The sequence below is a fragment of the Bos indicus x Bos taurus genome, chromosome 13 (assembly GCF_003369695.1).
Source record: "Bos indicus x Bos taurus breed Angus x Brahman F1 hybrid chromosome 13, Bos_hybrid_MaternalHap_v2.0, whole genome shotgun sequence".
Taxonomy (NCBI): domain Eukaryota; kingdom Metazoa; phylum Chordata; class Mammalia; order Artiodactyla; family Bovidae; genus Bos; species Bos indicus x Bos taurus.
The window spans coordinates 57398027-57425340 of NC_040088.1; the positions used below are offsets into that span (position 1 = coordinate 57398027).

Consider the following 27314-nt stretch of genomic DNA (forward strand, 5'->3'; position numbering starts at 1 on the left):
AATAATTTACTGTATTAAAAATGTCAATTCTCATCAAATAGAGCTATAAATTTTATGCAGAACCAATCAAAATTCTATATAGTTTTTTTTTTTTTTTTTTAGAAACTTGACAGCTTTCTTTAAGTAGAAAAATAGAAGCTGTGAAAAGGGGAAAGAGGGAGGCTTTAGGCTTTGCCAAAGCAAATATTGAAACGTACTATCCAACCATGGAAATAAAACATAATAGTACAGACTTCCCTGGTGGCTCAGATGGTAAAGCATCTGTCTACAATGTGGGAGACCTGGGTTCGATCCCTGGGTCAGGAAGATCTCCTGGAAAAGGAAATGGCAATCCACTCCAGAACTATTGCCTGGAAAATCCCATGGACAGAGGAGCCTGGTAGGCTACAGTCCATGGGGTCGCAAAGAGTCAGACATGACTGAGTAACTTCACTTTCACTTTCTTTCACAGTACTGACAGACTAGGGATGGACAACACACAGGGGAAGCAGTGAGACAAAATAGAGAACTCAGAGACATACATATGCACATAAGACACTTGTATGTATGATAAAGGCTGACAGGAGTAGAAACCTGGCTCAATAAATAGATAAAAATAACTGGATCCCTACCAAATACCATGTACAAAGGTGAACTCCCAGTAAAGATCCAGTTGTAAAAGGTAAAACTTTAATTAGTTGATTATAAGAGAATAATTTTGAGGCAAGACATTGAAAGACCTCATAAATAAAACCAAGAAGCATAAACTGTAAGGTAAAATTTTGATTGAGTAAATAACATCAAAAATGTTTTAAAATTCCACTCAAGGGGAAATCTTATGGTCAAAGTTACCTGAAAGATAACAGACTGGGCAATATTGCACTGTCTAAAGTTGACAAGGAAATAATATCTAGAATCTCTTGAAATATAACAAAAATATAGAAATCACAATAGGAAACAGGCAAAGGCTATAAGCAAGCAGTTCAATAAAGAGCAAGCCCAACAAGTTTACAAGCACATGAAATGATACTTAAGCTAATCAGTAATTAGAGAAATGCAAACTAAAACAATAGTGAGATGTCACTTTACATTCATTAAACTAAAACTTAGAAAGCGGTATAATGCCAAATATTGGCAGGAATATGAGGCTATAGGAGCCCTTATGCCTTGCTAGTGGGTATGTAGACTGATGCAGCTTGTCTAGTGAGAGCAATCTTGCAATATTTTGTAAAATTACATTTACCCCTCCTTGTGACCCAAAAATCCTGCAGGAAATCCTTCAGTGCAGGCAATTCTCACACAGGTCCCTAATGGGGTATATAAGCTTACCACAATGTCATTGTAATGGCAAGGAACCGAAGACAATCTGTCCATCCCTGGAACCGGACAATTTCTACATACTATGTAGCAATAGAGTACTAGGCAGCAGTAGGGAAATAGACTGGTTGTATACATAGCAGCAGAAAGAGATTTTTAAAACAGAATTGTATAAATAAAAAGTAAGCAAAATAATGAGAAATATAGAAATCATTTAACTAAAATGACTTGTGCATAAATAGTACATGAACAGAAGAGCACACGTCACAGGTTCATTGCTAATGGGGTAGGATCAAGGAAAAGAGACTTTTAAAGGGGACAAAGATGAAAGGGATTAAGCAGTACAAACTTCCAGTTATAAAATATGTCACAGGGATGTCATATACAGCATGGAGAAAATAGTCAATAATATTGTAATAACTTGTGACAGATAATAACTAAGACATCATGATGATCATTTCATAAGGTACAAAAATATTGAATCACTAAGTTTTGGAAACTAATGCTGCATTGTATGTCAGTTATAATCAAATAAAACACAGTAAAGGAAATGTTTTGAAAAAAAAAAAAGGGGGGGACAAAGAGAAATTTCGAAGACTTTAGATTCATCTTTCAGTCATCTTTGGGTTACTTCCTCATTTGGGGCTTCTCGTCCTCAGAAATGCCCACACAATGATCTCTAATCATTTAGCTCAAACCCATCACTACAAGAAGTACAGGAGAATCAAGAACACAGTCTGATTGCCTCTAGAGTATCTTGAAGAACTTGACGACAGTCTGTCTCAAAGCAAGAAAATGTTCTCCTCCCCCACACTACTTTGCAGCTGACATGTCCAGAGAAGCTTGCCAAAACTTTATATAGTGACAAATGTCTTCCATCTGTCTGGCTTCTTGTTCTTGGAAGGCTTTTTGGTAATCAGGTCACACCTTCCTTGGGAAGATCTGTATATTTTTTGTGAAGAAAATAAGTTTTGTTTTAAAAAAAGAGAAAGAACCAATAAATATAAAATGAAGTAAGGTCAATCAGAATGTCAGTTCTTCACCCACTATTTTGGGACTCTTGAAGATGATCCTTTTTCAAAGTTAAGTCCAGCACACATCCTAAAAGTACTAGGGTTTAAGAGTTTGATAATAGATGATTGTCCTCCTGAAAAATATATTTTGAGTTTGCTGCTTTCCCAAAAGTAGCTGACTAATGTCTTATTTTACAGTTTTCCTTTACTGGAATAATTTTGAGATACATTCTGTTTCAATTTTAAATGACAAGAGGACAGTTTATTTTTCAAACACATTGAGTCTTCTTTATATGACCTCTTTGAATATGACCATTTCTAAATGGGGTGGAAACTCCCTTGTCAAGAAAACCAGTACAAAGAGATCACCTGTATTGACCCATTTTATTCAAATAACTATTCTATAAAAGAGCAAATATTTTTATTCATTTATAGATGAGGAAAATAGAGTTCATAAAAGTTATATAATATGTCCAAAGATACTTTTTTTAATTGCCAGGGAAGAAAAATTAAGAACAAAGTGTATTCTGTCAGAGAAAATAAATATCTAATGTGAACACTAGTCCATCTTAAAATATATAATAACAATGTTATACCTTGAGTTTCCTGGGGACTTCATTAAACAAGTCATTTATGTTAGTGCTTGGCTACACTATCTAAGTGAAAATGTTCTTTTTTGTTAGTAATTTTTTAGGTCATTAAATTTCTTTTTTCTGTTGGTTCTTACTCATATTTTCTTACCAACTTTTTTCTGTTGGTTCTTACTCATAGCTCTTCAAGTCAAATTTTCCATCTGATAATGTGGAGTTTTTTATTCTAAATGACTTTTTTCAAGATCCTACTATTTTATAAAAATATTTTATAATGTTATACAAAAGGTACAAGCCAGCCATTTGTAGTAAGTTTTCAGAGAAAGATAGCATGTGCCAATTCTTTTGATTTAGAAATAATAACTAAGTAAGTCTATAAAGTACATTTAAAATATTCCCATTGGAATTTAAATAAAGTACTTTGGTGGTTAGATAGCCAACTATGAACTAAATATAGGGCTTACTTGTATGCTTTGAGTCATGTCTTTTTAGTTATTATTTATTGGGTGCTTATTGTGCATTAGATATTATCTATACACACTTAAAACATCCTCATTGAACTTGTTATATGACTGATACTATTCTCCCTAATTTATATTACAACTATATATGGTCATTATCATTCTCCCTAAATAATGGTTGAGAAATTTGGGACACAAAGAGGTGAAATAGTATACCTAAGACACAAACCAAATAAGCAAAAGAACTGAATATTATGTCCATATCTTTAGGTATAAAGGTAATAAAACCAATCAGAAGACCTAAGTTGGAGTTCTTATTCAAGTTGGTGAATTGAACATGTTTCTCTACCTCATCCCTCCACATCCAACTGTAATGGCAGTACATAAATACAAGATGGAATGAGAAGAAGTAGTAGACCAAAGATTTGACATAATTCTCTGGAATCCTACTGATGATCAGCTGGAGTGTTGGCAGCCAAGCCCAGGACATGCTCAGGAGAAGGCTGGAACAGAAACGGAAACTGCTCTTTAAGCAGAATTTCCAGAAAGGTTTTAAGCTCAAAGTCAATAGGTTTCAAGAGTGAAAGTAGAAAATGAAGCAGATATCAAGGTAATAAAGGATTTCAAGTTGGCACATCCTCTCCTTGTGTGCGGTAATGGCACTTATTCTCAAGCCAAAAACAAAGATCTGTTCTATAAAGAGCTTGAAAGAAATGTCTAGAAAGAACTAAAACTTCTAAGTGGTTATCAGTTCTCTGAGAGTAAAGATCTGCAGTGACCCAGAGACTATGCACTTCCTTCTCAGGCATCCAAAAGTAAATGCTGAAAGACTGACAGTCAAGGGGAGGTATACTGAGGAACTCAGCCTATACACCTGCCACAGGAATCCATGCCATCTACCTATGTATGTTAACCTAGTCCCTTGGTCATAAAACTATGACTGACAAGGATCATATTTGAGATGGATTGGTAGTATAAAGGAAAAGAATTGGTATGAACAAACAAAATAACTGAACCTATAACAAATAGCAATAGTTCATAGAACAGAATATAATCAATAGATATTTTAATTAATATTCTCAAAGAGAGTTAAGAAAATAAACATACAATTATGAAAAAATAAACAATCAGAGCAAGAAAGAGTTCATGGAAAGTAAGAGACTGCCAAATTAAAACTAATTTTTCCAAAAGGTTAAAAAAAAATACTCTAGAATGTAAAGTTAAAAAGAGATGGAAGATGAGAGAAAAATAAAGAAATATAGGGCTCAATCCAGAAAGGTGAATGAAAGTAAAAGTAAAAGAAAGATTAATACCTTACTATAGAAGTTCCAGAAAGAGAAAATGGATAGCAAAAAGTAGTTTTAAGCCATTATAAAAGAAAATTACCGAGTGGAAAAGTCTAGAAGGGCCAACTAAATGGTGAGGTTGATGAATAAAAAGAATCACATCTAAATACATCATCATGAATATTCAGAACCCCAAGGAAAAAGAGAAGATCTTAAAAGTTTCCATGAGGAGAAAAAAAGATTACTTACAAAGATATAATAAATCAGGTTAACATCAAGTTTTTCACCAGCAACAACGAATGCTAAAAATATATAACCATATCTTTAAAATTCTGAGAGCAAAATGACTTTGAACCTATAATTCTGTATTCAGACTATCAATCATGCATGAAGACAAAGACACTTTCAGACATGGGAAGACTTAGAAATTTTATCTTACACAGATTCTTTCTGAAAAAGTATTTGAAATTGGGCATTAAGGGGTGGGAAGAAAAGAATTCTTGAACTAAGACTAGCATCCAACACATAGTTGAATCCAAAATTTCAATAATTTGAAAATATTTCCATGATAGTTATTCTGTAGAAGGCCTATTGGTACAAATTATGGGACTTCAACATTGTAACAAAAGCAATGTAAATTTTCTTTAACAAACAACGATTGATTAAGAAGTTGGATGATCTTAGAAGTAAGAAAGCATAGGACTCCTTTTTGTTTCTTTAACATGAAAAGGAGAGCATTGGCAGCTGCATGGAAAGAAAATAGGTGAAAAGTTTCCATGCATATGTGCCCAAACTAAAGATAACATGATTTTGCACAACTGATCTAAAAAAGGGAGAAAGAATCCATTGGTCCTTGAAATTGGAACATTCTAAAAATGGCATAGATTCGTATATTCACATTTCAACTCTTAGAAGCAGTTAATGGACAAAGCATGTTTTGTTTTTTTGTTTGTTTTTACTGCTGTGACAGACTGAAAATGTAATCATCTTGAATTATCCAAAAATGTTGCAATAGGATCAAGAGGGTAAAAAAATAGAAAATACTATTTTACATTTATGGATAGAAAAATCAAAATAACCAAGAGAAAACTTTTAAATATAATTAATAAAACAATAGAGTACAGTAAGAAGAAAATGCAATACAAAGAAGCTGAATCCCACATTTGTCATATCAGAAAAGCTAATGATGATTTTATTTCCCAAAATCCATAATCCCAGTTTTCCACTGATAGTGCTCTTCATTAGAGATGCACTTCTACCTGTACGTCCTTTCCTATGATGCAAAGTCTTCCGCCTTCAAATTTGTGTCCAAATGTTTATGCTGTCTCCTCTGGCTTTTCCAATCCTACTTCTGTATGTTGTGCCTCTCCCTGGCAGTTTCTGAGGCAGCCCCTGACCTGACATCTTAACCTTCACCATGAAAGGCAATACTGACATATAAGACAATATTGTCACCCTGCTTTTTTAACTTATATGCAGAGTGCATCATGTGAAATGCCAGGCTTGATGAATCACAAGCTGGAATCAAGATTGCCAGGAGAAGTATCAACAACCTCAGATATACAAATGATACCACTCAAATGGCAGAAAGTGCAGAGGAACTAAAGAGCCTCTTGATGATGGTGAAAGAAGAGTGAAAAAACTGGCTTAAAAACTCAACATTAAAAAAAATGAAGATCATGGCATCTGGTCCCATCACTTCATGGCAAATAGAAGGGGAAAAGTGGAAGAAGTGACAAATTTTATTTTCCTGGGCTCCAAAGTCACTGTGGATGGTAAGCTCCATTACTTTGGCCACCTGATGCAAAGAGCCAGCTCACTGGGAAAGACCCTGATGCTGGAAAAGATTGAAGGCAAAAGGAGAAGGCGGCGGCAGAGGGTGAAATGGTTGGATAGCAACACCAACTCAATGTACATGAATCCGAGCAAACTCCAGGAGATAATGAAGGACAGAAGAGCCTGACATGCTGCAGTCCATGGGGTCGCAAGGAGTTGGACACAACTTAGGGACTAAACACAATAACAAAAATAAAAGATAACAAAGTAAGTCAGGAAACAACAAATGACAAGACCTGCCAGCCACAAGCTTGAGAGAGGCGAGGACCCACAGGATGTCTTCCCAGGCGTGCTGGTGAAGGAAAAAAAAAAAAAATGCTTTGCCCCTGAGTTCTTCTGCTGTCTGTGTTTAGAGAGGGTCTCACTGTACAATTTTAAGCCAGGGAGCAAGAAAAGCACTCAGCTGGTTTTTACAAGAAGTTCTAGATTTTCATTCTTCAGCCTCCATTACTGGTCAATTATTTCAGTTTATTCATTCACAGCCAAGAATGGAACAACTATAGATAGCTTATTCTTTGGTTGAAATCCTATCAGAGAAGTTGGAAAGCCCAGCTATTCCATACTTCCTGAAATATGCAAGGCACTTTCAAATGGTAGTGAATATGGGAAGTTATGAATTATGGTCCTTACATTTGAAAGACTAGTAGAACTGTTTGAGGAAATAGAAAGTTGACATAAAGAAACGAATTACAACAAGAGGCAGCTGCTCTCATGATAGTCCCTGTTTTAAAGGTGAGAAAACAAAGAATAACTCACAATAAAGTGACAGAGAACCAGGATACAGCCTAGTGCTCAGTACCTATGATCTTCCTGCCTTCATGACCTGCTAGTCATCCTACCCCTGCCAGGAGGGTCATTCACAATATTGGAAAGCTTCAGGTACCCAGCATAGCCAGCAGCCAGGTTTTGTGAATCACTAAAACTAAAGTTGCTAAGCATTTACAACTTTCAGTTCTTATTCTTAAAATCTTATAAAAGGAATTACATGCTTCAACCTTATCAAATTCTGTTTACATTTTCCCAAGTTTGTGTTTAAGTACCATCTGATTCTGAATTATGAAGATTTTGTTTTTGATATAGATTTATCTCCTGCACAGGATTTGGGGAGGGCCTGGGAAGGTATTATCAGGCTTTTTAAGTGATCACGATACCCAGCCAAGTTTGGAATCAGTGAATAATGGATGGAAGTTAGCATTTACTTGAGGACTCAGGATCTTTTTGTCTGTGCCTTTTAACTAAACTACAAGTTCACTGCAGCCACTGCTAACACAAGTGATTGTCACCACTTTCTTTGATTTCAGTATCCTCATGTGTAAAAGTAAAAATAAGTCAGATTACGTGATCTCTAAAATCCTTTTGGGGACTTTTCAGATGGCTTAGTGGTAAAGAATCTGCCTTCAATGCAGGAGACACAGGTTCCATCCCTGTGTCTCCAAGGAAGATACCTTGGAGAAGGGAATGGCAACCCACTCCGGTATTCTTGCCTGGGAAATCCCATGGACAGAAGAGCTGGTGGGCTCCAGTCCATAGGGTCGCAAAAGAGTTAGACACGACTTAGCAACTAAACAACAAAATCCTTTTTACTTCTACAAGTCTAATTATTCAAAAAGGAGCTTTCCCAAGATATTTACTAAAACATCGTTCCTTTAAAGAATGCTCCAGTTGTTATTTGCCTCTTTCTCAAAAAAGTGGAAAGACAGATTTCTAAATAATTTTCAGAGGGCTGTATTATGAGAGCCTTCCCACAAAACTAATTAAGTCAGTACCTGAAACAGCTTTCTCAAAAGTTTGCCTTATCCAAAAAAATAATAATGTTCATCTTTCTTTTCATGAGCCTTGGACTCATCTCTTTACCTTCACATCATTCATTGTCATTTCTCTGTAATCAGCATGATATACAGCTGCCATCTGCTCATTCCTTGCCCCTGCAGCTCACATGTATTACATGTTTATTGATAGCACAGGAGGAAGTAGTCATGCATCAGTTTGTGCTACAGTACTTTGCACAGTGAAGCCTAAACATTATTTTCTATCATGTGGTCATTGTTATTTTTTAAGGTCTCTTTTGATAAGATTCTAGGTGGTGGTGGTTTTCAGTCGCTAAGTTGTATCCAATTCTTTGTGACCCCATGGACTGCAGCAGGTCAGACTTCCCTGTCCTTCACTATCTCTCAGAGTTTGCTCAAACACATGTCCTTTGAATCATGGATGTGATGTCATCCACACTTCATCTTCTGTCACCCTTTCTCCTGCCCTCAGTGTTTCCCAGCATCAGGTCTAGACATTAATAATGTTAAAAACTGCATCTTTAAACATGTTACCATCTTATATAATGTCTATATGTCACTTATTATTCTAGGAAATTTCATTTATAAAAATTTCAAATTCAACTCTAGTTGAATCAATAAAGTTAAAGCAGAAAAGAGCATTTTAGGGAATTCCTTGGTGATCCAGTTTTAGGGCTCCAGGCTTCCACTGCAGAGTGCCTGGGTTCACTCCCTGATCAGAGCACTAAGATTCTGCAAACCATGCAATGCAGCCAAAAACCAAACAAAAAAATCATTAAAAAAGAAAAAACAGAGCATTTAAAATATATATATTGTAAGCTATTAATATTCCTTTAATGGGATAAGCTCTGCATCAGCCCGATTATAGCTTTGACTTCTTGAGATAAAGCTCTAAAATGCAATCACAATCAACCTTTCTTTATAATGATTAAATCTGGCATTTGATTTCTTACTTGCTAGAAAAGAATAATTCAGTTTTATCAGAACTGTGAAAGTGCTCCGTCATAAACAGAGCTTCATGATAAAGTAAAACACTGTTCCACACCATAATAGATTGTTAATTGTTTTTCATCATTTCTTTCATCCCCATTTGTTCCATGTCCCCACTCCTCTCCATCCCCTACTTTTTCTGTCTCTCTTCTCTTGGTCCCCCCAGATTCATACACATACACACACACACATATTTTCTTTTCAAAATGCATCCTTTAATGAGAAATCTCAAACATAAGTCATTTAACTATATAAGTAGCAAAACCATGTTTAGCAACAAAATCTGCAGATAATTTGGCCAGATGTTCTTTTTGAGCCTTAATGGCATTTAAATATAAATTAATATTCCATTGATTCATCAAAATTTTCTATTTCTTAGTCATACCATTTTCTATATATGCAATGATCTTATGTTCCAAACAAATAGAAATGTGATCTGACAAACTCATACATGCACAGACACACACAAATACATATAGAACTCCTGAAATAAGGATAGCCACAAAATAGCATTTTTTATGTGTTCTCTCTACACCAGCAACTTTCAGCCAGAGGCATTTTTACCCCTTAACGTAATACTTGGCAATGTTAGTAGACATTTTTGATTGTCACATTGGGCAGGGAGGTTGCTACTGGCATCTTGTGGGTAGAGTCGGGATACTGCTGAACCAGATAGCCCCTACAATGAATGATTATCTGGCCCCAGGTGTCAATAGTTCTGAGGCTGAGAAACCCTGGTCTACAGAGTGGTCTAATGCTTCAGAGAAGGGGAAAGCCAAATTCTTCATTCCATTTTATGCAACAGATTAGAGCAGGAAGAGAAAAAACACACACCTCCATAATTCCATTTAAATCTCTTTAACCAAACTGGTTATATGGCTACACCACAAAGTTTTTCTTTCCACCTTGAAACCTCTAAGCACTTTAGAATAGACAGATCTATTCTCAGTTTATAAGTGGCTTTTTATTCTTGCCGTACTAGGCATTTCCCCACAGTATGAGTGAAATACTTTGCCAGATGGTGGGGGAAAGATTTTGATAATCCTTACCATACCTATTCTGAAAATAAAAGTTTCTGCAGCTTCTGGCCCCTTGTTTTGTATATTTCACATATACCACATGTTTTAGTATAGCTTGTCTTGTTTAACAAAATTATTATGAAGACAAATAGCAATCTAATTGATATGCAGAAGTAAGGTTTAGGGTTTTTTTGTTTCTTCATAGCCATATTTTGCTGCATCTTGATAACTTATAGATGATAATAGAACTTTGTAGTTGGAGAGACCATGGAGTTTAATTTCCCATTTTCTATTATCCCAGTTCATCAAATATAAATGCCATTAATCATAAGATGCATTATTACATTCTGTACCCCACTAAAAGAAAGTTTCTGTCAATGGAAAATGACATGCCCATGCCCTCAATCATAAGACAGATCTCAATTTGAGTGACATCAGAATGTAGAAAAGGTACATCTTAGACTTGACGAAAATACATTATGTTACAGTACCTTTTCCTCTTTCTGAGAGAAAAGCCATGTGTTGTGTTAGCTTAAGAAACTTTCCACAATAATGCAATAAGGCATATACACAATGAATAAAACACATAAATGTTGAGAAAACTAGGGCAAGAAAGTAAACTAAAATCTTACATAATTCTAAGTTCCCTTTTAGGTTATAAGCAAACTGGGAACTTTGCCAATTGAACAAGATTTCTAGATATAAATGGGGTAAAGTTATAACAGATTTTACAATAAAAGTTAACTGGATGTCAGTTAATTATAAGTATCAGTTAACTGTAATAGAGACTGCCTTCTTTAATTAAAAGGAAATAGGGATTTGGGGAAAAAATTATCTTGGGGTCAGATCACATTTAAGCTAATCTCTGTTATTCTACCTATAATGAAGGTGATAAAACTAAATGAACCCTGTGATTTCTTGGAGGCAATGTAACATCCTTTGGTCAGTCATGGTTCCTATATTAAGTTTAGTGTTGTAGAAAATGGGATGAGCTGGGCAAGGGGGTACCTGAGAAAGACTTTTGGTCAAGGACATTAATTTTCCCTGAACTAAGAAGTATTTTATAGAACAGCCTATCCACCTAAATCTTTTCATAGGTCAAGTGTTAGGAAGAAAGACTTACCAGATGAGTAACTGCCCAGTCAAAGTAGAAATTATACCTAGAAATGGATTCTTGCTAAAAGCTGAAAAATAAGATTTAAGGCTAAAAGACCAGCAAAACAAGCCAATGTATATGCCATAGCCATGCTGGGCAAGGGCCTAATGATGCTATTAGCTGCACAGTCTCCCAAGAATAGCCCCAAGACCAGTGAACTGCCTGTTTGCATGTAGTGGCCATCAAGCTGCCAAAGCTACCAAAATTCCAATGTATTATATTAGTAATTGCGATTACTTAAGATGGCAGAGGAATAGGACCATAGCCTTGTCTAGCTCAGTGAAACTATGAGCCATGCCGTGTAGGGCCACCGAAGATGGATGGGTCATGGCGCAGAGTTCTGACAAAATGTGGTCCACTGGAGAAGGCAATGGCAAACCACTTCAGTAATCTTGCCTTGAGAACCCCATGAACAGTATGAAAAGGCAAAAAAGTATGACACTGAAAGATGAACTCCCCAGGTCAGTACGTACCCAATATGCTACTGGAGATCAGTGGAGAAATAACTCCAGAAAGAATGAAGAGACAGAGCCAAAGTAAAACCAACATCCAGTTGTGGATGTGACAGGTGATGGAAGTAAAGTCCAATGCTGTAAAGAGCAATATTGCATAAGAACCTGGAATGTTAGGTCCATGAATCAAGGCAAATTGGAAGTGGTCAAACAGGAGATAGCAAGAGTGAACATCGATATTTTAGGAATCAGTGAACTAAAATGGACTACAATAGGTGAATTTAACTCAGATGACCATTATTTCTACTACTGTGGGCAAGAATCCCTTAGAAGAAGTGGAGTAGCTATCATAATTAACAAAAGAATCCGAAATGCAGTACTTGGATGCAATCTCAAAAACAACAGAATGATCTCTGTTCATTTCCAAGGCAAACCATTCAATATCACAGTAATCCAAGTCTATGTCCTGATCAGTAATGCTGAAGAAGCTGAAGTTGAATAATTCTATGAAGACCTACAAGACCTTCTAGAACTAACACCCAAAAGATGCTGTCTTCATTATAAGGGACTGGAATGCAAAAGTAGGAAGGAAGACAAGACATACCTGGAGTAACAGGCAAATTTGGCCTTGGAGTACAAAACAAAGCAGGTCAAAGGCTAACAGTTTTGACAAGACAGTGCACTGGTCATAGCAAACACCCTTTTCCAAAAGCACAAGAGAAGACTCTACACAGGGACATCACCAGATGGTCAATACTGAAATCAGATTGATTACATTCTTTGCAGCCAAAGATGGAGAAGCACTATACAGTCAGAAAAAACAAGACCAGGAGCTGACTGTGGCTCAGATCATGAACTCCTTATTGCCAAATTCAGACTTAAAATGAAGAAAGTAGGGAAAACCACTAGACCATTCAGGTATGACCTAAATCAAATCCCTAACAATTATACAGTGGAAGCGACAAATAGATTCAAGGGATTAGATCTGATAGAGTGCCTGAAGAACTATGGATGGAGGTTCATGACATCATACGGGTGGCAGTGATCAAGACCATCCCCAAGAAAAAGAAATACAAAAAGGCAAAATGGTTGTTTGACGAGGCTTTACATATAGCTGAGAAAAGAAGAGAAGCAAAAGGCAAAGGAGAAAAGGAAAGATATACCTCTTTGAATGCAGAGTTCCAAAAAACACAAGGAGAGATAAGAAAACCTTTGTCAGTGATCAGTGCAAAGAAATAGAGGAAAACAATAGAATGGGAAAGACTAGAGCCCTCTTCAAGAAAATTAAAGATACCAAGGGAACACTTCATACAAAGATGAGCACAATAAAGGACAGAAATGGTATGGACCTAACAGAAGCAGAAGATGTTATGATGAGATGGCAAGAATACACAGAAGAACTATACAAAAAAGATCTTCATGACCCATGATTGTGTGATCTGGGTGTCTGGCTCACCTAGAGCCATACATCCTGGAATGCAAAGTCATATGGGCCTTAGGAAGCATCACTACAAACAAAGCTAGTGGAGGTAATGGAATTCCAGTTGAGCTATTTCAAATCCTAAAAGATGATGCTGTGAAAGTGCTGAACTCAGTATGTCAGCAAATCTGGAAAACTCAGCAGTGGCCACAGGACTGGAAAAGGTCAGTTTTCATTCCAATCTCAAAAAAAGGCAATGCCAAACAATGTTCAAACTACTACACAATTGCACTCATCTCACACACTAGCAAAGTAATGCTCAAAATTCTCCAAGCCAGGCTTCAACAGTACGTGATCCATGAACTTCCAGATGTTCAAGCTGGATTTAGAAAAGGCAGAGGAACCAGAGATCAAATTTCCAACATCTCCTGGATCATTGAAAAAGCAAGAGCGTTCCAGAAAAACATCTACTTTTGCTTTATGGACTACACCAAAGCCTTTGACTGTGTGGATCACAACAAATTGTGGAAAATTCTTTAAGAGATGGGAATACCAGGTCACCTGACCTGCCATCTGAGAAATCTGTATGCCAATCAAGAAGCAACAGTTAGAACTGGACATGGAACAACAGACTGGTTCCAAATCAGGAAAGGAGTACATCAAGGCTGTATATTGTCACCTTGCTTATTTAACTTATATGCAGAGTACATCATGTAAAATGCCAGGCTGGATGAAGCACAAGCTGGAATCAAGATTGTCATGAGAAATATTAATAAATTCAGATACGTAGATGACACCACCCTTATGGCAGAAAGCGAAGAACTAAAGAGCCTCTTGATGAAAGTGAAAGAGGAGAGTGAAAAAGTTGGCTTAAAACTCAACATTCAGAAAACTAAGATCATGGCATCTGGTCCCATCACTTCATAGTAGATAAATGGGGAAACAATGGAAACAGTGAAAGACTTTGTTTTGGGGGGCTCCAAAATCACTGCAGGTGATGACTACAGCCATGAAATTAAAAGACGCTTGCTCCTTGGAAGAAAAGCTGTGACCAACCTAGACAGCATATTAAAAAACAGAGACATCACTTTGCCAACAAAGGTTCATCTAGTCAAAGCTATGGTTTTTCCAGTAGTCACGTATGGATGTGAGAGTTGGACTATAAAGAAAGCTGAGCGCAGAAGAATTGATGCTTTTGAACTGTGATGTTGAAGAAGACTCTTGGGAGTCCCTTGGTCTGCAAGGAGATCCAACCAGTCAATCCTAAAGGAAATCAGTCCTGAATATTCATTAGAAGGACTGATGCTGAAGCAGAAACTCCAGTACTTTGGAGTTTCTCCAATACTACCTGATGCGAAGAACTGACTCATTGGAAACGGCCCTGGTGCTGGGAAAGATTGAAGGCGGGAGGAGTAGGGGACGACAGAGGATGAGATGGTTGGATGGCATCACCGACACTATGGACATGAGTTTGAGCAAGCTCTGGGAGTTGGTGATGGACAGAGAAGCCTGGCGTGCTGCAGTCCATGGGGTCGCAAAGAGTCAGACACAACTGAGCAACTGTACTGAACTGAACTGATTTTAGTAATTGTGTTTAAATAATGCTGAACATCAATCCAGAACTGAAGAGAGAAAACAAACAAAGCCCTAATGCTTCTGTACCAACCAAGTACAAAATAACACCAACAATATACTTTTTGACATCCCAGGGTATTACAGTGTAATCATAAAACAGTGAGTGTTAGAAAAGGGTAGCCTTAAAACCCTGAATGGTGATCAACAAACTGATGCTTTCATGAAGTTGAAAGTAAAATTTTACCTATCTAGCATTTGAGGCTGTAAAATCAGTCTTGTGAGAGCATTAGTTCTCTCCCCAGAAGGTAGGCCTAAACTCTTGTCATTTATTCAAGTCTTGAAAATCCCATTTCTGCTTCCAAATGTGTATGCTAAAAAGTGGCACAATAATGCTGAACGACACTAAATAGCGCTCTTTGAAGTTTTAACACCAACTACAAAGGGAAAATCAAAGACAGGTTGTTTTTAAAAGTAAGTAAGGAGCTTTAGGATGCCTCAACATTGATTACTTGGAGAGAAATTACCCATGTATACTGAGGCCCTTGGTTTAGAAATCTGTGCAACAGCTTCTTGTTGACTTTTAAGTAAATTTCAGGGGATCTTTCAACATCTAGAAACTCAGATCATATTTGTTCTTATTTTGAATGGAATTCTCATTTCCTTTAACATATATATATATTTAATTCAGTGTACAATGAGAGGGCTTTCTTTAAATATCCTATTAGCAAATCACCATGATAAAGTCAAACACTGAACATGCTGCTGCTGCTGCTAAGTCACTTCAGTCATGTCCGACTCTGTGCAATCCCATAGACGGCAGCCGGCCAGGCTCCCCCATCCCTGGGATCATCCAGGCAAGAACACTGGAGTGGGTTGCCATTTCCTTCTCCAATGCATGAGAGTGAAAGGTGAAAGTGAAGTTGCTCAGTCCTGTCCAACTCTTAGCGACCCCATGGACTGCAGCCTACCAGGCTCCTCCATCCATGGGATTTTCCAAGCAAGAGTACTGCATTTAAATGAGCATACAATAATTGGTTTCAGTATTACAATCAAAACTTCAAGAGTTAAAGTGACATCTTTAATTTATATACAATGTTGTAGATCTCTAGATTATAAGGAACCCAACAAGTCACCTAGTACAGCCCCATTTAATTTACAGAAGAATCATCAATTAGAAAGGCAACTGCTGATAACTAATAAGGACCTACAGTATAGCACAGGGAGCTCACTCAGTACTCAGTAATGGTATATATGGGAAAAGAATCGAAGAGAGACTGGATGTATGTATATGTATAACTGGTTCACTTTGCTGCACACCTGAAACTAACACAACATTGTAAATCAACTACAATAAACATTTAAAAAAGAAAAGACAACTGCTGCCCATGGTAATACAATAGTCAAGGATGTGGTCCTTTCCTGGGTCCAATATCTGCTGTCTCCAAGGTCCGTATTTCCACCATGATCCACTGTAATTACAAGCCTTCACAATAATTAGGAATGAAACTAAACCATTATATGATTATAAATTACTATAAATCATGTGAGTTTAATATACCTAAAATAAGAAAGTGTTCAGCTGAGGACAGTATTTAGGAAGACAGAAGCCATGATACAAAATGTTTACTGAACCTCCTGTGGGATGACAGTTCTTCATTTAGTCTTTACAGAATCCCAAAGGAGATACACTTCACTATTCACAGTTTAAAGATTGAAACTCAAAAGCCTCAATAACAGAAGTCCATCTAAAAACTCTTTGATCTACTACTGAGGTAGACAGCTCTGTGCTGTTCCTGTAGGTAACCCTTTTCACCACTACCAGGACCCACAAGAGAGACAGGACATGTGTGGCCTAGAGCAAAATGGTCATTTCTCTTGCCCTCTTTTGTTCCAAGCAGAGATCTGTAACAAAATCTCTGATGGAGTTGTGTGGGTATATGTTTGTGAAGGAGAGAAAGTAAAGTAACCCCTCAGGAGTCAGTGACAACAATGTTCAAATAGCATTTCCACACTATGGTGGAAAATTCAGATCTAACATTCACTTGGTGTCCTCTTCTTCTGCATGCTACTCCCCCATCAGTCATCATTTCCACAGGGTACTGCATTCGTGTGTATGAACCCTGTTTCCAAAGCCTCCTTATTACCCATTGGATAGGTAGTTTCAAAATTCACAGGACAAGGAGTTACAAAGGTATATGGATGTCATCAAGTCTGTTTCCGCATTTAGTTGTGCAGAAACTGATTTCCAGACAGGTAATACAGCCAGAGACAAAGCTGGGACTTGAGGCAAAGTTCTCCCTCAAGTCTAATACTCTTCTCCCTATGCAACACACTTGATTATACAATTGGCCAAAAAGAACAAGTGTCTATCATGTCTTTGACCAAATATATTAACTATTTCAAGCCAATATCATGTTTTTAACAGCAAGTTGAAAGCAAAATTGGCGATCAAGAGCCTAGGGTAGTAGAAAGACAATACAAGCCTGATAGCTAGATAGATCCAAGTTTGATTTAACCTCTTTAATTTACTAACTGGCTGCCTTGGGTAAGTTGCTCAGCTTTTCTGAAGTTGTAACTACAAGAATATTGTTGTTTAGTCACTAAGTTATGTCCAACTCTTTGTAACTCCATGGACTGTAGCCCAACAGGGTGGCTCTCTCCATGGGATTTCCCAGGCAAGGACACCATTTCCTTCTCCAGGGGATCTTCCCGAGCCAAAGATTGAACCTGCATCTCCTGCAGTGGTAGGTGGACTCTTTACCTCTGAGCCATCAGGGAAGCCTACCTGAGAATATTAAGAATTAAATGCAGTAGGATATTTATAAAGCATCTGATCCATAGTAGATGCTCGATATATTGGTTCCCAGTGATTCTAACTCACCCTAAAAAAGCTGTACCACTCTTAACAAATTCCTTTAGCCCTTTGGGTCTCAGTTTCCTCCATTGTACAATGAGAAGAGGGGAAGAAAACAAATGAATTCCAAAATCCCTTACAACTCATCAAGTATGAATTAATTCCCAAAGCTTCCTTTACCTTAATTTAAATTCAGCCAACACTAGGTACCTTATATTCATCCTTAGCAATGTTTCTGTGATCTCAAAGATTTCAGATCCAACTCCATAGTACTTTTAAGTTCCACATAGAAAAATTACTACACAAAACCAAAGGACTTAACTTTAAAGAAAACTCTACAAGGACATCAAAAACCTATGTGATAAATAAATACAATTTAGGATGTATCTTAAGTTGTTACTCTTTTTTTTTTTTTTTTTTGCTGGGATAGAAGATGAGAACTTAAGTGTTGATACTATAAGCCTATAACGATAGACTCAGGACCCATTTAGGTAAAGCAACTAATGTCATTTTGGGGGTAAGAGAAAAGGAAGAGCAATAAACTTCTCTTCCCATGTGAGTCTTAGGCTAGACCCTAAAATTTAAGAAATTTGTGTCATTCTGAAGCAGAGGGGAATAAAATTTATTCTGAGAGGTGTTTTACAGTGATAGGCATTGATATAAGAAGATAGTTGACCATGTTCTCCACAGTGCTTTTGAATGTCATGTTTCAGATTTACACTCTCTATAAATAATGTATAATTTAAATGCTTGAGTCTTAAAAGCAAGACCTGGGGAAATATTAACTGAAATTAAATGAAAACCTTAACTGCAAAGTTTCTCCTCCTCTTCTCTTCCATGAGAAAAGCGTTATCAGTAGATCTTTTTGTTGTTGTTGTTATAGAGAAGGCATTTTACACATATTTGGCTGGCCAAAAATTTTGTTAACATTGTATGGAAAATCCCAAACCAACAGTTTGGCCAACCCAATAACACTCTATAGGTTCAAAATATATTTAAAATAATGATTAGAGCTCCCAGTCATGGTTTCCCAAAAATTCATTTGGTGTTTATCCTGTTACCATACCTGTACAATATTATTCACTTATAAAATTTTAGAATACACATCTTAGATGATAAAACATCAATAGCATCAAAAACTTTTGCCTTTTATTAGTATGAAGAGACAGAAAAGGCCCATTGAAATTTTCTGAAATGTGTGAAATACTGCCATTTTTTAAAATCAAGAGCTGTGTTATATGGGCTACATTTCTGGTTCTAAAAGGTGACAGAGAATAAACTATGTTCCTCAATATAAGTTGTGTGCGAAGTCCAGAGAGGTCAATATACTTTAGGCATGCTGCTGCTGCTAAGTCACTTCAGTCGTGTCCGACTCTTTGCGACCCCATAGATGGCAGCCCACCAGGCTCCCCTGTCCCTGGGATTCTTCAGGCAAGAACACTGGAGTGGCTTGTATGTTAGGCATACATATACATATATAGCAAGCATAGTGTGAACCAGAGGCAAGAAGGCCTAGACCCTGTTTCTGCTGTTGTTAAAAACTTGATGTGTGATTTTTGGACAAGTTACTTCACCTTTCTTATCTGTTTCTTTATGAAACAGGAGGGACCATCTGATCTCTCCAAGATTGCTTCCAGTTTCTATAAGTTGTGTGAATCCTCGATATGGTACCTGAGTGGCACAGGACATGGGGCAAAAGTACTTACAGGAGAGCACTTACTCTGCTCTTCATGCATGCTGCTAGAAGGAGCCAGATTCTGTAGAGAGCCAGACACTAAATGGCCTGGCTTTGTGCCTTGGCTGAAGAACACCATCAGTGACTATGAAGGCACTTAAAGGGACTCAGCTGGAGGAAACAAACTATTTTCTGAACATAGTCCAAAAACTCGGTAGGGTCATGTGAACCCTCATGACCTCAGACCCCTTGTGTCCTCAGCCTTTTATCTTGACTGGCAGAAAGGCCTGAGTTCATTTAGACAATGTATGCTTTCTGAGCCTTATGAGAAACAGTTCTGAGAATAAATGGACTCATCCCCAGTCCCACATCTGATCCTTGAAAATACATATATTTTTATGCATCAGCTACAATATACGTAGCACTCCTAGGACACCTTTATGAGACAGAGTTTAGCATAGTGATTAAAAGTATGAAATGAGCTCAAATCCTGCCTCTGCTGCTATTTAACTGCTGCATGATCTTGGGAAAGAAGCTTCAGGTTCTGTTTTTGTAAAATTGGGAAACTAATAAAACCTAACTCTTAGGGTTGTTGTGAGGATTAATCAAGATAATACATGCAAAGCAGAGCACAGAGCCTAGTATAAAGTATATATTAGTAAGATGGGTGGATAGATGGATAATATAGATAGATACATGGATACATAGATGGATCTTTCAATCCTGGGAGCTGGGACTCCCTGAAAAGGCTTATGTGAAGGCCAAAAGCAATTTTTTGGCAGTGAATGGCATCTGCTGATCTTTCCTCTTCTGAGCAAGCAATATGGCAAATGCTCAAACCTGGGATCAGCTCTGACTAATAGGATCCTGCAGAAATTAGGAGGAAATAAGATTATCTTTAAAGTAGGAAAGAGTTATGCTGGTTTAAGATAAGATCCTTGAAAGAGAGAAACACAAAAAACATTTAATGTGGTCATCCAATGTCAGAGAAAAGGGGTTATTTTTCATTCATGTCATCTCAAGTGTTGCCAGCATTAACAGCTACAGAATTTTATAACTGGGTGTCTCCCTAGAGACTGTCTATTGCTAGTTTACCTCCCTTACTTGATAAATAAGTAGCTGAGGGCCAGAGAGATTAAGCAGATTTCTTGAGGTCATTCAGCAGTAAATGACAATGCCAAGACAAATAAGTGTTCTGACTCCTCCTATTAACCCACCCAGCACTTTCCCTGGTATCTTTCACCAGGTTATCATTCTTTTATGTGCCAGCAGGGCATTAAAACACATACAGGTGCCTCACTTTTGCCCAGGTTCCCAAAAAGTACAGAAGCAACCTTTACCCCCCAAACCTTCTTCCCACTGGGAATGGGGAAAGGGTCCCAGTTAATCTATGGCCCTCTCCCAGACCCTCTTTGGAGTTTCTATCCTTTCTGTTCCTCACGTTCACTCTTAAGGGCTACTTCTAAAAGTTCTTCACCCCAAAGATCAGGCACATCCCAGGGCACAAATTACCCCCTGCTAATTTGCACATTCTCATTTTCCCACAAATGCAGAACTACAGAACTGTTAAGTCTCCTCTGAGTCCCCTGACTGAATTCAATGAGAACTGATCCCTCCCTTCCTAGGCTAATTCAATCAGGTTCATTTATAAAGGGTGAGCACCTGAAGAGCCAGAGAAACCTTGCTGCTGCTGCTGCTAAGTCGCTTAGGTGTGCCTAAAAAGAGGAAGAGCGGACCAGGAAATGGGAGGACTCGGGGAAGGAGGGAGATGAGAAGAAGGAGAACACAGAGCAAATTGCAAAGTCTGGATCTGGGAGACAGCTATGCTGCTGAAACTGACTCACTGCTGAGGGTACAGAACTGCCGGCGGGATTGACTGTTTTCATCATGCGCTCTGATAACTGACTAACAACAGACTGACGCCCCAAACTACACACGTAGGAGGAAGCAGGCGGAGGCTATCCCGAAGTTGCAGGAAAAAACGAACTCTCTTCCTGCTCCCTTCTCTAGTCTCATTAGATGTTTACCAGTCTGCGCCTGGCTAGCATGCCCTGAGCTCGCCAGGTTTCTGTGCATCACCCCTAACAGGGAACTCCCCTCCCTGCTCTCCCGAGGGTTAGAGAGAAACGGCATCTCTGCTTGCAGGGAAACTGATATGAGAGAAAAGCTTTCGCTGAGCGTCTGAAGCTTACAAACGCGGGGCGCTTCTTGTCCCTAAGCATTTGCGGCTGCGTGGGGTGTCCCTCAGCCCAGATCTGGGCTTTGAGGGTGGGAGGCGTAAGGGTCACAGCCAAGTGTTCCTTCTCCACACTCACAGCCACCCGCGAAACCGGAAGGAAGGTTTTGCCTTTTATCTTTTTACCCCTCCCTACCTGAATTCCGGGACCAGGTTAGGCTGCAACCCGTAGAAAGCAGCGGAGAGAGTGACCAACCACCCAGGCTTGTAACTGCCATTCTCGCACTCCAGATAAGGCGGAGACCACTTGACATGGCTCTTGTCCCCGCTCAGCCCGTCCCTGCGCCGCCAGCTATGGCCCAGGCCCCGTGGCCCCTGATTGGAGCCGCGACGGTGTAAGTGAGTCCTCCACTTGCGCCGGAGGCCGTGGAACCACTCGGTCTCCAGCGTGGCGTTGGCCAGGTGGTGTGCTGAGGAGGACAGGTCCTGGAGCAGGATGCGACTCTCCTCACGCGTGGCCTGGAGGAAGACCTGCGGGGCGGGTGCGGACAGCGACTCGGTGCTGAAGGTGATGGCCGCCCGGGAGATGCTGGGTTCACCCTCTAGGAGGCTCCGCACCAGCGCTTGGTACCACTCCAAGTCGTCCTGCAAGTTCTGCTCCCGCGACTTATTGCTCTGCAGCATCATGTTGAGGAAGTTGGTGGCGTGTGTCAGCGTGTCCAGCGCCCCGTGCAATGAGGGATGGGAACTGGCTAGGGCAGGCGACTTCCCCGGCAGGCCCGCCAACTCGTAGCGGCTGGAGCAGTTGGCTCGCTTCAGCTTGTGGGAGTCCCCGGTGTAGAGGTAAGAGGCCACGTCCATGGGCACCTCCTCGGCGAGTTTCTGCGCCAAGATGGTGCCGTCGGTGGAGCGGCTCCAGGGAGCAGAGGGGTCTGAGGCAGAGGCTCGAGCCGGCTGCTGGGCGTGTTGCTTCGCCCTCAGGGTCCTCTCTCGAGGGGAATCCGGCCGACTTGGAGCTTCGCGGCTGGCGCCAATAGCTCCCAATCCGAAATGAACAAGCAGAAGGCAGAAGAGGAAGGGGTAAGCCATGACTCCCATCTGCCTCGCAGAGCGGAGAGGAGGTAACGGGAGGAGTCACTTTTGAAATTGTAGTCGTCAGTCTGTCAGCAGTAAGACTTTTGCTAGGGGTCTTCCCCCTTCTCCAGCAGGCATCCAGTCCAAAAGGACTTTAAAATAGGGATGTTCCGAAATATGCCCGGCTGACTAAGCTACCGTCACAGGAAATCAAATCACCTGTGGCAACGCCGGCTGCTCCCGCTCCACAATGGGTCGGCTCAGGATTACGCACCTCGCAGCCTTGAACCGAACAGGTTACATCCCTTTTGCAGCCGGCAGCTATAGTTAGCCTGCTTACGTCTTTCCTTCCACCGCCGCTCTCATTGAGGTGTGTTCAAGAGCTGCTGCTGCTGCCGCCGCGGCCACCGAAGACGCTGCTCCATCATCTCACCCGTGGCAGGTCGTTCCCGCCTCCTGGCTCTGGCTCCTCCTCGTTCGCTTCGCCCGGAGACGCGGAGCGCGCGCGCACAGACCGGCACAGCGAGCGCAGGGGCGAGTCCCAGAGAGCGAGGGTTTCTTTTAAGATGTTTGCCTCTCCGGAGCCAAGAGGGTTAGGCAGCTGGTTAATTGGAGTCTTTAGGTTTGGCCACAAACCACACTCCTGCCTCTCCCTGCTCTCGGGAGGAAAGCCAGTTTAAAGAGGCAGCTTGGCCGCAACCAGCCCTTGTAGGGCGGCTTCAATTCGTCTTGTTCTCTGTTTGGTCGGCTCCTCTGTCAATCAGCCGAGTACCATTTGTTCGGCTGGGGCGGGAGCTGTCCAGTGCTGAACCCGAGGCGGCACGGAGGAGGCAGCGGCGCGGGATGCAGCAGTCCTTTCACCCACTCGAGTTCCCTGATGACTCGAGAGCGTGAAGGGTTGGGGGTGGGTGGCCTGGAGTAAAGGTAGAAGCAGAGCTTGGGTGGCTCAGAGAGAAGGAAACTTGGATGTACTGAGGAGGAGGGTGTTGGCGTCTTGCATGCTTCGTTAAATCAGTCTTTTCTTTTGCCTGGAAAAGAGAGGAAAAGTAGTTTTCATTTGTGACATATATCGGAGGGAGGGATGTAGGATGAAGACGTGTCCTCCCAAGCATCTGCTCATTTTAGGCAAATGATCAAATCCTCCTCCTTGTTGTCGGTTAAAGAAATTATTAAACCCTACTTGCCAAGGTCTTGGCTGTAAGGGAGTAATGGAGACATCTACTGGCTGAACTTTAAGGGGGAAAATGCCATCTAAAGAACGCTTGCTTGAAAGGGATGAAGGGGAACCTGTGGAAATGTAAACAGAGAATGTGCCAAAGGGCGAGGATAGGGGCAGGACGCAGACTGTGAGAGAATGAGGATGAGTCAGTCTGTGGTGAGTGGGAAGGAGAGCCATTCTGACTGGGAGTTCCTGAAATTAATGAAGGCAAGAACTAAGACATCTGATTCACCATAGATTGGGATGTCCCAGCTAAAGAAAGAAGAGCAGAATAAGTATGCTAGGACTCAAAAAAAAAAAAAAAAAAAAATGATTGGACATTCCCTTAACATAGTCCAATTGTTTTATTTGAAGCTTTAACCGGGTCTTCTGACACTTTCATTCAAAAATACTATTTAGTACTGGATATGTAGTGTCTTCTGCACCTCCATCTTCTATATACACCTCCATTTTCAAATTTCCCAAGAAAGACACAAGATAGAAAGTCTCAAAATCATTTCAATTCCCAACTTTTAAAAAAGCCACCTATGGCATTCTAAGATAGCATGGCTTAGACTTGCTTTATCATTTCATTCTCCTTATTGAGAAAATATTGAAGGATGAAAATTTAAGCTCCAAAGAGCAAAAGTTTGCCTTCATTGGTCACTGTAGTATCTTGACCACTTAGAATGCCTGGTGCTAATTGGTAAACTAGTGAATGAACCATAAGATCATGATGAGGAAGCTAATTATTTTTAAATCTGTCTCCTCTAAGAAGAGATGTGTGCCTGATGTGTCAGTGGTGATGGCTTTTGGAATAAGACATAGCAACCAGTTTTTAAAACTGCAGTGTTGGGTCTCCAAGAGAGCTTTTATAGCTTTGCAGAGAATGGTTATTAGATTTGTGTTTATTCACAAGTAGAGTTCATGTTCATATCTGACTTGTTTTGATATGAAGTATACTCCTTTGCTAAATAAAGGTCATCCAGCTTAATCCTCTGATATAGGGCGTATGGCAATAATAATGTGATTTTCTGTTTGTTTAATTTATTAGAATATACAATATGATTTTCTGTTTGAAGACTGAAGTGTCATTTCCTCATTAATTGATTTTTTATAAAACCTATATAATTTATTAACAGCTCTTTAAAATTTGCTAGTATTACATTTGAAAAGGAAGGTATAATTTTATTAATAGGTCCCTCTATAAGTAATTCAGTGACTCGGTGTAATTGAAAGACCTGGGTTCTGATCCCAGTATTATTTTAAGCAATATATATATGGCAAGTAGCAAAGTTTCTGTGTCTTGGAACATAAGTTGTATGTGAGCCTCATGCTTGGACATTAAGAGAGTACCAAAATTCCACCTGAGCCCCTCTCCAGAAGTGCTAGTCCTTCTCTTAGTGTATGTCTAACAAGATTGGAGCAAGCTATGAGAGGTGCCTGCAATTTTGTCATAACCTTTAGGGGATCACTTTCTATCTACATTGCCAAACAACAGAGATGAACTAGTTAGGTTTAGAATAGCACTGTCCAATAGAAATATAATGCTTGTCAAAGATCAACATATATCATCTTAAATGTTCCTATAGCACATTTTAAAAGAAAAAGGTGAAATAAAATGTAATAATATATTTTGTTTAGTCCAGTATATCCAAATTTCATTTCAATAAGTAAACAATATAGCAGTTATTAATGAGGTAGGCTACATTTTTGTACTAAATCCTCAGAATACAATGTATATTTTACACTCTCAGCATATGGCACTTCATACTAGCTACATTTCAAGTGCTCAATAACCACGTGTGGCCAGAGGCTACCACAGAATACAGGCTCTGGAAGATAGCACATTACGGTGTAGAATGATGTAGAAAACCTAGGTTCACTCACAATAAGATGCTATGGTCCAAATGGTTTAGGAGGTCTGGTCCGACTAGGTAGACAACACTATGTCTGTGTTATTATCCATCACGGAAGGAGATCAGCCAAAAGAAGTTTTTTATAAGGACCAAGATACAACACAAGCTCATAGCCCTAAGCAGACTATGGAATGCCACACCAACTCACAGACATACACATTCAACAAATGTTGATTGAGTCTCTACTATGTATCAGACATTGTGCTTAGTAATGGGGTAAACATTTGCATGGTAGACACATGGACCTCACAGTCAAGTGTGTTTAAAGAGAGATAATAAGCAAAATTTTAAATTACATATTGTTGTAAGTGCCATGAAGAAATAAATACTGTAAATTTATAAAGAGTGAAGGATATGGGGTCAAGGATATTCTTATATAAAGAGATAAAGAAAAAAAAGACTTCTATGAGGAGGTAACAGTTGAGCTGAGATATAACAAATGAGGAGTAATTAAGTAGGTAGTAGATAGTAGTGAACCAGCTGAGGGTATGATGAAAAGAAACTTAGCAGAAAAGAGAAATGGGAAAAGATGACTGCATTAAGATGAAGTTCATATATAATATAAAAAATTCAAACAATGGAGACAGAAAGTTGTTTTGTAAGTTAATCAAGTGATCCTGGCATGAATAGCACTTCTGTCCTACCACCAACTACATGAACATGATTTGTAGGGGAGATAAATATCCATGCATGGCCTCAAATTAAGACCTAAGTTATCTAAATGCATGTTAATACTGTGTGGGAACTTGACTGTAAACAGAGAATGTATGCATGACCTGTATGCCCTGTGTGGAAAAGCCAAAACCACTTCATCACAGTTTGAAAAGTCAATCTAATTGCTTTAGAACAGTCCATTTCGAACTGATGAAAAAGCAATATACAATGGAGCTTTGAGTTGTCAGGATATTATCAATTTATCACTGTTATTAAAAGGAAGATGTGATATTAGCATATGTTTAAATGAAATAAAAGTAAAAAAAAAACCTGCTGAGACCATATTTTATGGGAGCAGTATAAAATTGTCTTAAAATTTTAAGTGCTGCTTTAAATCATTTAAATCAGCAATAACTAGGACAGTGTGATTTGGTGAGAGGACACTGGATTGGCAGTTGGCTGTACTTTCCACTTTGCTGATATCTGGTCATGTGATTTTTGACAATTTTTCTCAACCTCTTTGAGCCCTTTTGCTTCATCTGTAACACAAGAGTGATGTATTAGATACAGCCACAACTGAAAGTTTTAGCTGAGTCATGGATAATAGTCCAGGTATATTTTCCAGGAACTCATCATCCTTGATAGTTCTAGCTTTATAAGGTAAGTGTTATTTTTAGGTTCAATAATGCTAGGTCTCAGTAAACAAAATGACACAACCGAAATAAAATTCTTAATAAAGCAAATAAAGCCACAAAGAAGCAGCATAATCTGTCAATATAACACAAAATCAGAAATCCAGTTCTTATTCCTAGTTCTTATTTCCCTGAGCATATGCTACCCCTGTTCCTCCTGTGCCCATTTGCAAAATGAAGATCATAGTCTT

General features: G+C 39.2%; 1 protein-coding gene across 1 annotated transcript in view; it reads right to left on the reverse strand.

The window, feature by feature from the left end:
* Positions 1-26743, reverse strand: part of GPR158 (G protein-coupled receptor 158) — a 302373-nt gene extending 275630 nt beyond the window's left edge. Inside the window, exon 1 of the mRNA XM_027559934.1 lies at positions 21783-26743. Within this exon, the coding sequence (XP_027415735.1) occupies positions 21783-22684 (902 nt within the window). The 5' untranslated portion in view covers positions 22685-26743. The remainder of the gene's footprint in view (positions 1-21782) is intronic.
* Between the last annotated feature and the right edge of the window lie 571 nt (positions 26744-27314).